The 14,825-nt window shown below is 42.8% G+C and overlaps 1 protein-coding gene across 1 annotated transcript in view; it reads left to right on the top strand.

Moving 5' to 3' along the window:
* The window catches only part of LOC112253128 (spectrin beta chain, non-erythrocytic 1), a 124,239-nt gene that overhangs the window by 28,585 nt on the left and 80,829 nt on the right, over positions 1-14,825 (top strand). Inside the window, exon 2 of the mRNA XM_024425078.2 lies at positions 332-529. Within this exon, the coding sequence (XP_024280846.2) occupies positions 376-529 (154 nt within the window). The 5' untranslated portion in view covers positions 332-375. The remainder of the gene's footprint in view (positions 1-331; positions 530-14,825) is intronic.

Genomic DNA, 14,825 nt, shown 5'->3' with positions numbered 1-14,825 from the left:
GTAGAATTAAGCTTTTTAACAATGTTGGAGTAGTAACATTTAATCACCAGGAGGTGGTACTACAAACAAGCTTTACAAATTCACACAACTTGTCTGAAACATTAGGGGGAGATGACTTAATTTCTGATTAGTAGGAATCTCTATAACCAAAGCCATATCAGCATTCAAACTTACAATATACTTTAAGGTGTTGAGATTAAAGACCAATGCTAGGATGTAGTGGGAAAAGCTATGTACATATGCTTGTCTTAACACACCATTGACTGATTTATGTAAAACCATCAAACATCTGATAATTTTCCTAAACACGTCATGTCCTCTGTGTCCACAGGGCTTCATGTGAAGCGGCCGATGTGTGACAGTTGAAGGGTCAGGATGACGTCCGTAGCCGCCGATTTCGACCACATGGAGATCCAGCAGCAGCAGTATAGTAGCGACACAGTCAACAACCGCTGGGATGTTGACGAGTGGGACAACGAGAACAGCTCGGCCAGGCTGTTTGAACGCTCCCGCATCAAGGCCTTAGCAGGTAGGAACCAGAACTACAACACTACTGGATCCGAGGACCGTCTTACACATGGATATGCTGTTTACATTGTCCTTTCACTGTTCTGTTCCAGCAACTACTGTGAATACATAACCAGACAAATGTATTACAGATTTGCTTGGCCCAGTAAGGTTCTACTCAGTAGTGTGAAAAGCAACTCTGTCCCCTCTTCCAATCCTACTGTCTGGTCATAGACATACTAAACACTAGGGGACAGCACAGGCCCCAACTGGCACCGCACAAGCTGCTTCTATTCCATAAATGGGTTACAAATGTCAGATATACAGTATACTACTTTATCACTGTCAGGCTGGACTACCTCTATCCTTTGGCTACTGTTGAACCAATCTGATGAAGTTGCTGTGCAATATAGGATTAAGCTGTATTCCTGCTTGTTAATTGGGATCGTTACTCTGTGATTGTGGTGAGTGTGACCACTGCTTCTTTGAGGATTGGTGGACACAGTTACAGAATAGCCGTTGGAGGAATAATTAATTACGTAAAATGAGGATTAACTCTGGGTTCAAGTTCTCGATCTATCTGATCTGTGATGTAGAGAAAATATACAGTGCCTTGCGAAAGTATTCGGCCCCCTTGAACTTTGCAACCTTTTGCCACATTTCAGGCTTCAAACATAAAGATATAAAACTGTATTTTTTTGTGAAGAATCAACAACAAGTGGGACACAATCATGAAGTGGAACGACATTTATTGGATATTTCAAACTTTTTTAACAAATCAAAAACTGAAAAAATGGGCGTGCAAAATTATTCAGCCCCTTTACTTTCAGTGCAGCAAACTCTCTCCAGAAGTTCAGTGAGGATCTCTGAATGATCCAATGTTGACCTAAATGACTAATGATGATAAATACAATCCACCTGTGTGTAATCAAGTCTCCGTATAAATGCACCTGCACTGTGATAGTCTCAGAGGTCCGTTAAAAGCGCAGAGAGCATCATGAAGAACAAGGAACACACCAGGCAGGTCCGAGATACTGTTGTGAAGAAGTTTAAAGACGGATTTGGATACAAAAAGATTTCCCAAGCTTTAAACATCCCAAGGAGCACTGTGCAAGCGATAATATTGAAATGGAAGGAGTATCAGACCACTGCAAATCTACCAAGACCTGGCCGTCCCTCAACTTTCAGCTCATACAAGGAGAAGACTGATCAGAGATGCAGCCAAGAGGCCCATGATGACTCTGGATGAACTGCAGAGATCTACAGCTGAGGTGGGAGACTCTGTCCATAGGACAACAATCAGTCGTATATTGCACAAATCTGGCCTTTATGGAAGAGTGGCAAGAAGAAAGCCATTTCTTAAAGATATCCATAAAAAGTGTCATTTAAAGTTTGCCACAAGCCACCTGGGAGACACACCAAACATGTGGAAGAAGGTGCTCTGGTCAGATGAAACCAAAATGGAACTTTTTGGCAACAATGCAAAACGTTATGTTTGGTGTAAAAGCAACACAGCTCATCACCCTGAACACACCATCCCCACTGTCAAACGTGGTGGCAGCATCATGGTTTGGGCCTGCTTTTCTTCAGCAGGGACAGGGAAGATGGTTAAAATTGATGGGAAGATGGATGGAGCCAAATACAGGACCATTCTGGAAAACCTGATGGAGTCTGCAAAAGACCTGAGACTGGGACAGAGATTTGTCTTCCAACGAGACAATGATCCAAAACATAAAGCAAAATCTACAATGGAATGGTTCAAAAATAAACATATCCAGGTGTTAGAATGGCCAAGTCAAAGTCCAGACCTGAATCCAATCGAGAATCTGTGGAAAGAATTAAACTGCTGTTCACAAATGCTCTCCATCCAACCTCACTGAGCTCGAGCTATTTTGCAAGGAGGAATGGGAAAAAATGTCAGTCGATGTGCAAAACTGATAGACACCCCAAGCGACTTACAGCTGTAATCGCAGCAAAAGGTGGCGCTACAAAGTATTAACTTAAGGGGGCTGAATAATTTTGCACGCCCAATTTCAGTTTTTGATTTGTTAAAAAAGTTTGAAATATCCAATAAATGTCGTTCCACTTCATGATTGTGTCCCACTTGTTGATTCTTCACAAAAAAGTAGTTTTATATCTTTGTTTTGAAGCCTGAAATGTGGCAAAAGGTCGCAAAGTTCAGGGGGCCGAATACTTTCGCAAGGCACTATATCATACAGGAAGTGACCAAAGCCCTGTGTTGGAGATAAATTACACACAGATGAAGCGTTGTAGCTAAAATGGCAATTGTAAACCATATCTTCCTGTCCTAGGACCTATGTGGCACTGTTGTGGTTCCAATATACCCTTATCTCTTAATGCTAACCAGAATTTTGGCTCACCCAGACTTTGAAGAGTCCACTTACTGTACCTCCCTACAGTATACAGTGCCTTCGGAAAGTATTCAGACCTATAATTTTTCCAATTTTATTACTTTAGTCATACACTAAAATGTGATCATCTACACACAATACACCATAATTACTAAGCAAAAAAGGTATATATTCATTTAAATAAGTATTCAGATCCTTTACTCAGTACTTTGAAGCACCTTTGGCAGTGATTACAGCCTCGAGTCTTGGGGATGACGCTACAAGCTCGGCAGATCTATCTCCCATTCTCTGCAGACCCTCTCAAGCTCTGTCAGGTTGGATGGGGAGCAGTGTTGCAGTTATTTTCAGGTCTCTCCAGAGATTTTTGATCAGGTTCAAGTCCAGACTCTGGCTGGGCCACTCAAGGACTTTCAGAGACTTGTCTCGAAGCCACTCCTGCGTTGTCTTGGCTGTGTGATTAGGGTCGTTGTCCTGTTGGAAGATGAACCTTAGCCCCAGTCTGAGGTCCTGAGCATTCTGGAGCAGGTTTTCATCAAGGATCTCTCTAATTTGTGCTGTTCATCTTTCCCTCGATCCTGACTAGTCTAACAGTCCCTGCAGCTGAAAAACATCCCCACAGCATTATGCTGCCACCACCATGCTTCACCGTAGAGATGGTGCAAGGTTTCCTCCAGACGTGGCACTTGGCATTCCGGCCAATGAGTTCAATCTTGGTTTCATTAGACCAGAGAATCTTGTTTCTCATGATCGGAGAGTCCTTTAGGTGCCTTTTGGCAAACTCCAAGCAGGCTGTCATGTGCCTTTTACTGAAGAGTGGCTTCTGTCTGGCCACTCGACCATAAAGGCCTGAGAGGTGGAGTGCTGCAGAGATGGTTGTCCTTCTAGAAGATTCTCCACAGAGGAACTCTAGAGCTCTGTGACCATCGGGTTCTTGGTCACCTCCCTAACCAAGGCCCTTCTCCACCGATTGCTCAGTTTGCCTGGGAGGCCAGCTCTAGGACGAGTCTGTGGTTCCCAACTTCTTCCATTTAAGAATGATGGAGGCCACTGTGTTAGGGACCTTCAATGCTGCAGACATTTTTTTAGTACCCTTCCCAAGATCTATGCCTCGACGCTCTACGGACAAGTCCTTCTACCTCATGACTTGGTTTTTGCTCTGACATGCACTGTCAACTGTGGGACCTTACAGACAGGTGTGTGCCTTTCTAAATCATGCCCAATTAATTTAATTAATGGCAGGTGTGGTACAATCAAGTTGTAGGACATTCTCAAGGATGATCAATTGAAACTGGATGCACCGGAGCTCAATTTCAAGTCTCATGGCAAAGGGTCCGAATACTTATGTACAGTTTAAGTCGGAAGTTTACGTACACGTAGGTTGGAGTCATTTAATACTTGTTTTTCAACCACTCCACAAATGTCATGTTAACAAACTATAGTTTTGGCAAGTGTCTTAGTATATCTACTATGTACATGACTAGTCATTTTTCCAACAATTGTTTACAGACATATTTATTTCACTTATAATTCACTATCACAAATCCAGTGGGGCTAAGTTGACTGCCTTCAAACAGCTTGGAAAATTCCAGAAAATGATTTCATGGCTTTAGAAGCTTCTGTTAGGCTAATTGACATCATTTGAGTTAATTGTACCTGTGGATGTATTTCAAGACCTACCTTCAAACTCAGTGCCTCTTTTAGCTTGACATCACAGGGAAATCCAAATAAATCAGCCAGGACCTCAACATTATTTATTTTTAGACCTCCAAGTCTGGTTCATCCTTGGGAGGAATCTCCAAATGCCTGAAGGTACCACGTTCATCTGTACAAACAATAGTACGCAAGTATAAACACCATGGGACCACGCAGCTGTCATACCGCACAAGGAAGGAGACATTCTGTCTCCTAGAGATGAACATACTTTGGTGTGAAAAGTGCAAATCAATCCCAGAACAACAACAATGAACATTGTGAAGATGCTGGAGGAAATGGGTACAAAAGTATCTATATCCACAGTAAAACGAGTTATATATCGACATGACCTGAAAGGACTCTCAGCAAGGAGGAAGCCACTGCTCCAAAACCACCATTAAAAAAGCCAGACTACGGTTTGCAACTGCACATGGGGACAAAGATCATACTTTTTGGAGAAATGTCCTCTAGTCTGAAACAACACAAATTGAACTGTTTGGCCATAATGACCATTATGTTTGGAGGAAAAGGAGGCTTTCAAGCTGAAGATCATCATTCCAACTGTGAAGCACGGGGGTGGCAGCATCATGTTGTGGGTGTGCGATGCTGCAGTAGGGACTGGTGCACTTCACAAAATAGATGGCATCATGAGGATGGAACATTGTCTTGAGATATTGCTTCAATATATCTACATAGTCAGGAAGTTAAAGCTTGGTTGCAAATAGGTCTTCCAAATGGACAATGACCCCAAGCATACTTCCAAAATTGTGGCAAAATAGCTTAAGGACAAAGTCTAGGTATTTGAGTGGCCATCACAAAGCCATGATCTCAATCCTATAGACAACTTGTGGGCAGAACTGAAAAGGCGTGCACGAGCAAGGAGGCCTACAAACCTGACTCTGTTACACCAGCTCTGTCAGGAGGAATGGGCCAAAATTCACCGACCTTATTGTGGGAAGCTTGTGGAAGGCTACCTGAAACATTTGACCCAGTTAAACAACTTAAAGGCAATGCTACCAAATACTAAATGAGTGCATGTAAACTTCTGAACCACTGGGAATTTGATGAAATAAATCAAATCTGAAATGAATCATTGTCACGCCCTGGTCTTAGTATTTTGTGTTTTCTTTATTTGGTCAGGCCAGGGTGTGACATGGGTTTATTTTGTGGTGTGTTTGTGTATTGGGGTTTTTCGTAGGTTTTGGGATTGTGGCTTAGTGGGGTGTTCTAGCAAAGTTTATGGTTGCCTGAGGTGGTTCTCAATCAGAGGCAGGTGATTCTCGTTGTCTCTGATTGGGAACCATATTTAGGCAGCCATATTCTTTGAGTGTTTCGTGGGTGATTGTTCCTGTCTTTGTGTTGTCACCAAATAGGCTGTATAGGTTTTCACGTTCTGTTTGTTGTTTTTGTATTGTCGTGTTTATTCGTCATTAAACATGTATCGTATTAACCACGCTGCATTTTGGTCCGACTCTTTCAACGGAAGAAAACCGTAACAATCATTCTCTACTATTCTGACATTTCACTTCCTTTTAAAATAAAGTGGTGATCCTAACTGACCGAAGACAGGGAATTTTTACTAGGATAAAATGTCAGGAATTGTGAAACTGATTTTAAATGTATTTGGTTAAGGTGCATGTAAACTTCAACTGTAAACAAGGTAATTCTGTTTGACTTTTAATACATTCGCAAACATTTCTACACTTGTTTTCACTTTGTCATTTTAGGGTGTTGTGTGTGTGTAGATTGATAAACATTTATTTAATCAGTTTTAGAATAAGCCTGTAACGTAACAATGTGCAAAAAGTGAAAGGGTCTGAATACTGTCCCTGCTGAGATGTTCTACTCTTGCCACCCAGTAGCTGCAGACTTGTTTTTGGGGTTCCATGTTTTCTAGGCCAATATGCTAGTGTTCCACTTAATTAAATAATTCACCTTCCTCTTAAATATGCAGGAGGTGGTGGACTGCAGCACCACAATATGGGTCCTCCGGCTCTTCGTCTGTTGGCATTGTTGTAGGTATTTTGTTCATGAAAATGGCTGTCTTGTTGTGCCACATGTCCATATATCCTGCTGTTCTCTTATCCCCATGGATAAGCTTCTGTCACTGTCTGAGTTGTCTTTTGTAGACTATATAGAATAATGTATAGCATCATTTGTATTGTTAGGTCTGAGTTTATCATGTAAGGTGTTTTGGTCGTATTTCTGTCCCCCGTTTTGGGGGGGTAGTATTGCTGTCCCCCGTGTTCCAATTAAGCTGATCATCTGATATAAATGATTCATGTAATCGATACCAGCCGGATGCTTACTGCAGTAAAACCCCTTTCTCTCTGCTCTACCCTCTCTCCCCCGCTCCCTCTGCATTTGTTGGTCAGATGTGAGTTTAGCATTGCAATGGCATTCTGCTCCTTTGGCGTCACTTGATGGAGGTGACATCACTCACACGTGCATGCCCCTTTTTTCATCAGTTAAGCAGCCAGGCACTGGTTCTGCCTATGTCTGCAGTTTTAAATGGAATTTTGACCTTGAACCGTGGCCACCTAAATTGTTAGTTGTGGAGAGCTTACCAGTGTGGTGAAAAACATCTCTTTTATTGGCATTCTGAAGGGAAATTGTAACTTAAATGTATTCCACATCACCTCAAATGTTGCCAACCAGTTCCAGTCAAGGTTAGATGTACAGTACATAGAGCACCACACTAAAACCATGCTGTTCAAGGATACAGGATGACTTTGGTGCCAGGTCTTGTGCTTGAACAGACTCACATGTCTGTATAAACCAACCAAATCTATGGTGTAAACTGATGCCCCTTCCTGATGCCAGGCTAGTTTTCTCCTGACGAGTTCGTATGACCAGGTGTGGTTCACCTCCACAGGGTGTTCATATGATAGGGAAATCTAACACTACTTTGGGCCAACTCGACTGGTCCCCTTGGAAACAGATCTTTAACTCCTTAACCTATAGTGTATGACACTTCAATAAAAACCTTCTTTGTGTGGGCTTTCATACAATGCATGTTTTCATTGCTTACTAATAAATAAATAGGTATTTTTAACAAGGTTGGATGAGTCTCGCTGCTATTTTCTCAACAGCAGTCGACAGTTATTCTGGCTCCGAGGCTTTTAATGCACTTCTGTTATGTCAAATGGACAATGCTCCAATCCTCTCCAACCTGGCATGGTATAATTTTGATATGGAATATTTACTTAAATTATGTCTAATCAGGCCTGGTCCTGGCTGGAATGGTTCCCTGCACTAGACCAACTCAAATCCTTCTGTTCACCTGATTTTAGAATTCCTCACAATCAAATGTAGACCGCATTATCTACCAAGAGTATTCTCTTCGATTATAATCACAGCCGTATATATCCCCCCCCAAGCAGACACATTGATGGCTCTGAACGAACTTTATTTAACTCTCTGCAAACTGGAAACTATTTATCCGGAGGCTGCATTCACTGTAGCTGGGGATTTTAACAAGGCTAATCTGAAAACAAGACTCCCTAAATTTTATCAGCATATCGATTGCGCAACCAGGGGTGGAAAGACCCTAGATCATTGTTACTCTAACTTCCGTGACGCATATAAGGCCCTGCCCCGCCCCCCTTTCGGAAAAGCTGACCACGACTCCATTTTGTTGATCCCTGCCTACAGACAGAAACTAAAACAAGAGGCTCCCACGCTGAGGTCTGTTCAACGCTGGTCCGACCAAGCTGACTCCACACTCCAAGACTGCTTCCATCACGTGGACTGGGATATGGGAGATAACAATATTGACGAATTCGGTGTGCGAGTTCATTAGAACGTGCGTTGAAGATGTCGTTCCCATAGCAACGATTAAAACATTCCCTAACCAGAAACCTTGGATTGATGGCAGCATTCGTGTGAAACTGAAGGCACGAACCACTGCTTTTAATCAGGGCAAGGTGTCTGGTAACATGACTGAATACAAACAGTGCAGCTATTCCCTCCAAGGCTATCAAACAAGCTAAGCGCCTTTACAGAGACAAAGTAGAATCTCAATTCAACGGCTCAGACACGAGGCATGTGGCAGGGTCTACAGTCAATCACGGACTACAGGAAGAAACCCAGCCCAGTCACGGACCAGGATGTCTTGCTCCCAGGCAGACTAAATAACTTTTTTGCCCGCTTTGAGGACAATAGTGCCACTGACACGGCCTGCAACAAACATGCGGTCTCTCCTTCACTGCAGCCGAAGTGAGTAAGACATTTAAACGTGTTAACCCTCGCAAGGCTGCAGGCCCAGACGGCATCCCCAGCCGCGCCCTCAGAGCATGCGCAGACCAGCTGGCCGGTGTGTTTACGGACATATTCAATCAATCCCTATACCAGTCTGCTGTTCCCACATGCTTCAAGAGGGCCACCATTGTTCCTGTTCCCAAGAAAGCTAAGGTAACTGAGCTAAACGACTACCGCCCCGTAGCACTCACATCCGTCATCATGAAGTGCTTTGAGAGACTAGTCAAGGACCACATCACCTCCACCCTACCTGACACCCTAGACCCACTCCAATTTGCTTACCGCCCAAATAGGTCCACAGACGATGCAATCTCAACCACACTGCACACTGCCCTAACCCATCTGGACAAGAGGAATACCTATGTGAGAATGCTGTTCATCGACTACAGCTCGGCATTCAACACCATAGTACCCTCCAAGCTCGTCATCAAGCTCGAGACCCTGGGTCTCGACCCCGCCCTGTGCAACTGGGTACTGGACTTCCTGACGGGCCGCCCCCAGGTGGTGAGGGTAGGCAACATCTCCTCCCTGCTGATCCTCAACACTGGGGCCCCACAAGGGTGCGTTCTGAGCCCTCTCCTGTACTCCCTGTTCACCCACGACTGCGTGGCCACGCACGCCTCCAACTCAATCATCAAGTTTGCGGACGACACAACAGTGGTAGGCTTGATTACCAACAACGACGAGACGGCCTACAGGGAGGAGGTGAGGGCCCTCGGAGTGTGGTGTCAGGAAAATAACCTCACACTCAACGTCAACAAAACTAAGGAGATGATTGTGGACTTCAGGAAACAGCAGAGGGAACACCCCCCATCCACATCGATGGAACAGTAGTGGAGAGGGTAGCAAGTTTTAAGTTCCTCGGCATACACATCACAGACAAACTGAATTGGTCCACTCACACAGACAGCATCGTGAAGAAGGCGCAGCAGCGCCTCTTCAACCTCAGGAGGCTGAAGAAATTCGGCTTGTCACCAAAAGCACTCACAAACTTCTACAGATGCACAATCGAGAGCATCCTGGCGGGCTGTATCACCGCCTGGTATGGCAACTGCACCGCCCTCAACCGTAAGGCTCTCCAGAGGGTAGTGAGGTCTGCACAACGCATCACCGGGGCAAACTACCTGCCCTCCAGGACACCTACACCACCCGATGCTACAGGAAGGCCATAAAGATCATCAAGGACATCAACCACCCGAGCCACTGCCTGTTCACCCCGCTGTCATCCAGAAGGCGAGGTCAGTACAGGTGCATCAAAGCTGGGACCGAGAGACTGAAAAACAGCTTCTATCTCAAGGCCATCAGACTGTTAAACAGCCACCACTAACATTGAGTGGCTGCTGCCAACACACTGTCAATGACACTGACTCAACTCCAGCCACTTTAATAATGGGAATTGATGGGAAATTATGTAAATATATCACTAGCCACTTTAAACAATGCTACCTTATATAATGTTACTTACCCTACATTATTCATCTCATATGCATACGTAGATACTGTACTCTATCATCGACTGCATCCTTATGTAATACATGTATCACTAGCCACTTTAACTATGCCACTTGGTTTACATACTCATCTCATATGTATGTGTATATACTGTACTCGATATCATCTACTGTATCTTGCCTATGCTGCTCTGTACCATCACTCATTCATATCCTTATGTACATATTCTTTATCCCCTTACACTGTGTATAAGACAGTTTTTTTTTTTGGAATTGTTAGTTAGATTACTTGTTTGTTATTACTGCATTGTCGGAACTAGAAGCACAAGCATTTCGCTACACTCGCATTAACATCTGCTAACCATGTGTATGTGACAAATAAAATTTGATTTGATTGCCACCCTCCTATCCCCGCAAAGTAGAATAGTAGCCTAGGCTATACAGTGTCACCCGCAATCCACTTTAATGAATTCCCATGTGGTAGCCAACCATTTGGTTACATGCATTTTTGTTAATGCATGTATTAATTTGTCATTTTAAAATTCTCATCCTCAGTGGACAACCTGCTACACTTGTGAGAAACAAGTTTTGGTTTATTTCCATTTACATGTTCCATATGAGCATGTTGTCTGGTTTCTCTGTCCTGTTAATGTTGGCGGAGTGCGCACACCTGAACAAGTAAGTATAAAATATGTTTTTAATAAAAACCATTTTTAAACATCCATTCAAATTATAGTAGTTCCTCAGAGTCAAAAAGAAACATCTCTCCCCCTCAATCAGCGTCACTAATAAATAGCCTACACGCAACATGGCATACACTATTTTAATGATTTCAGTTTCATCTTAGTAACTGTAGCATATCTCTCCCCTCCATACATTCATTGTCAATTCGTTATTGTACAGCCCACTTTCGGAAAGCCTAAGAGGCCTAGGTTTTTGAATACGTTTTAACCTCTCTGGAGTAGGCGGTACGCTGGCGTCCCACATGGACAAAAGCCAGAGAAAATGCAGAGCGCCAAATACATTTCTATAAAAATCAAACTTTCATTAAATTACACAAGCAAGATAGCAAATTAAAGCTACACTCGTTGTGAATCCAGCCAACATGTCTGATTTCAAAAAGGCTTTTCAGGAGAAAGCATAAGATGCTATTATCTGATGATAGCACAACGGTACACAATGACAATAGCATTGAGCGCAGGAGCGACACAATCGCAGAAATAAAATATAAATCATGCCTTACCTTTGACACGCTTCTTTTGTTGGCACTCCTATATGTCCCATAAACATCACAAATGGTCCTTTTGTTCGATTAATTCCGTCGACATATGTCCATTTTATTTGGTGTGTTTGATCCAGAAAAACACAGCTTCCAACTCACGCAACATCGCTACAAAATCTCAAGTTACCTGTAAACTTTGCCTAAACATTTCAAACTACTTTTGTAATACAACTTTTGTAATACAACTTTAGGTATTTCTAAACATATATAAATCGATCAAATTGAAGACTGGATGATCTGTGTTCAATACAGGAGCAAAACAATCTGACGCTACTTTTCTGGTCACGCGCCGCTATCAAAAGGTACACATGAAGTGACGTTCGTTCTGAACTATGGCACTTCTTCATTATACAAAGGAAAAACCTCAACCAATTTCTACAAACTGGTGACATCCAGTGGAAGCACTAGGAACTGCATGAAAGTCTTAGAATTCTGGATTCCCCATGAAAACATATTCAAAAGGCTTTTAAAAAAATCTGGTTTGTTCTCGGGGTTTCGCCTGATAAATAAGTTATGTTACACAGTCATGATTCAAACAGTTTTATAAACTTCAGTTTTCTATCCAATACTAAAAATAATATGCATATATTAGGATCTGGGACAGTAGGAGGCAGTTCAGTTTGGGCACGCTATTTATCCAAAAGTGAAAATGCTGCCCCCTACATCAAACAAGTTAAGGAAAGGAGAAATATTTGCTTGTTTGATATACGCTGGTGGCTTTGATTACACGAGTGTGTGCGTGCTGATTCTCTCTATAGGCCGATGTCCTTTCAGAAAATGTTCTAAAGTAGCCTGGCTGAATTTATTCTGGTAAAAGGCCTGTTTTCATTAGCTTTGGTTACCTTATCTCATTACGGTGTCCTCTCGTTGAAGAACATATTCCACTGCCATTGAATGATCATAGCTGCAGGGTTTGGGACACTTTGCAAATATTTCGGGAAAAGTGGGTGAAAACCCATCTGATTTCATTGGTTTGTGCGTCAAGAGGATTTATTTTTTAAATAATGATCTGCAGAAAGGGCAAGGTAGGCAAATCTCTTTATTTTGACTCCGTTAATGTTGTCAGTACAAAAACGCGACCGATCCCCTCCAATCTGGCAATTCTTAAAGTAATAATGGCACGTCATGAGAATAACGAAGTGTAATGGCTCGTTTCAAATAGGTTGTTATTAAGAAGCATATCCATGTGTACAAACAGAATTGTGACCTCCCCTGGCCTACCAGCCTGTGTACATTCGCCTGGCCAATTACCATAACCTCAAATTCCAAGACCGTCACTCCTAGTATGAGCATACAGCCAAGAGGTTTGTGTGTGTATATGTGAAATGTCTGTGAGGGGGTAAATAATGTCATGAAGAATCTTTGCAGCCTGGGACACAACCATTTGCTTGTTTCCAGTCAGTGTGTTTGTTTACACACTTCCCATTTGTGTGTATTGACCCATTTGGAACCTTGGCAGTATCCCTGCTGTTTCTGGAAATGTGGTTCTACTTCACCCTGAAGGGTCCAGGAATAACCAGCGCTGAGGTCACAGGAGTGGCTGCAGAGAGGAGCTCTTAAAAACGATCGCCACATTCTGCAAGGCCGGCCCAGCCGAAACGTGTGAATAATTCAAACCAGCCGTGACTGCGCCTCATCTGAAATACTCTTTATTCTGCGGAGCATCCACCCCGTGCCCCCTAACATTCTCTGCATTCCAACATTTACACATTAAAACAGGAAGCCACCAGGTCAGTCTCCCCAGGTCTGAGGGGGGGTATCATTTCCCAAATATAAGAGAATGTCTGAAGTGGACTGTCTCTGGCTCTTTATTTTTTTAAGATGTTCATCAATCTCGCTGGTAGGAACTGAACTAATAAGAATGACATTCTAATTTGACAGGGATGAAGCAGAGTACTCTTGTGAAATTCTCCACTATGGCTTTACAGGTTTGTGTCCGTAACGCATCAGTGAGGAGCCCAGTGAAGACCATTCCAGCAGGGCCAGGTGTCTTGGCAACCTGCAGGCTTCATACCATCTGGACCTGTCATAGCTGTCCCCATTTAGCTACTAAAATATATTGTTTGGCCTATGAAGAGTAGGGCTGGGAATTGCCAGGGACCTCAGGGTACAATATTATAGTGATACTTAGGTGCAGATATTGCGATTCTCACGATTTTATAAATGTATTGCTATTCGATACTGTGATTAGATTTTTTTAAATTGTGATTTGTTACAAGCATATTGCTCACTCTTTGTCTGCAGAGACTAGAGCATGAGAACGTGTTTTGAACCTTCACGAAAAAAAGTTGCTGAAAACAACATGTTGGCTCACTATTTAAAAATAAAACAGAACAAGCTATAGGATGAAAAATACTGTAGTTTTGGTGCAGGTACAGCAAACTAACACTAGCGAAAGCTACCTAGCAAAAGAAAAAAGGTACTTTGAGTCAAAGTATGTATATAATATTGTGATAGGCAACTATATATTCCCCCCCACCCATCACTAATGCAGAGTGCCTGTATTTTGAGTTTTTTGTACAGCTCTCTGGCGTACAAGCTTTAGGGTAATCAGAAAAGCAAAAGGATGGCTCTTATCGACTAACACCTTGGTTCATTGCCTTTTTAATGACGCATAATGAGTTTGTCACAGCTTGTATGCCATTTGTTTCCCCTTTTGTCCTTGTGGATCACAGTACAATGGCTGGAGAGGCATGACTGTAGGGTAGCACATACCAGAGACTGGCTGTCAAGTGATATTTCACTGGTTCACTCTCCTGGCTGGAGGCTTATGACTAAAACCATATGGACCCCCCACCCCCATCCTCCTCCCTTTCTCAATAGAACAGAGGGGAGAAACTGAATCTTAAACCACAGGATGTTCTTTGACGCATTCAGAACATCCTCATGGGACATTGTTATGAGCAAGGCCAGACTTAGTGATTTGGCAGAGGCCAGTCTGAGACCCTCCAGTCGCACCCCTCTTAAAAATGTGTATGGGATTTATAGTGAAGACATGTTATTTAACTGTAAATGTTTTACCTTTTTAATCTGCCATGAACACAACCAGTCATGTTTTCATCAAATTTGTCTAACATTCACTTCAATAAAGTAGGTTACCTTTGCACGTTGATTAAAAATAATTCCAGCATCTGAACACTGTGCATCCGCCAACTTTCCTTCAATTCGCAAGTGGGTGAAACGATCTCAGTCAAGCATCCGAGCGAAACAGCGCCCCTCGGTCTTACTATATTTAGCCCATGTATCTGATGCTGTCTGGAC

Source organism: Oncorhynchus tshawytscha, linkage group LG06 (assembly GCF_018296145.1).
Source record: "Oncorhynchus tshawytscha isolate Ot180627B linkage group LG06, Otsh_v2.0, whole genome shotgun sequence".
NCBI classification, from domain to species: domain Eukaryota; kingdom Metazoa; phylum Chordata; class Actinopteri; order Salmoniformes; family Salmonidae; genus Oncorhynchus; species Oncorhynchus tshawytscha.
This window is presented reverse-complemented; position numbering and strand designations above follow the sequence as displayed.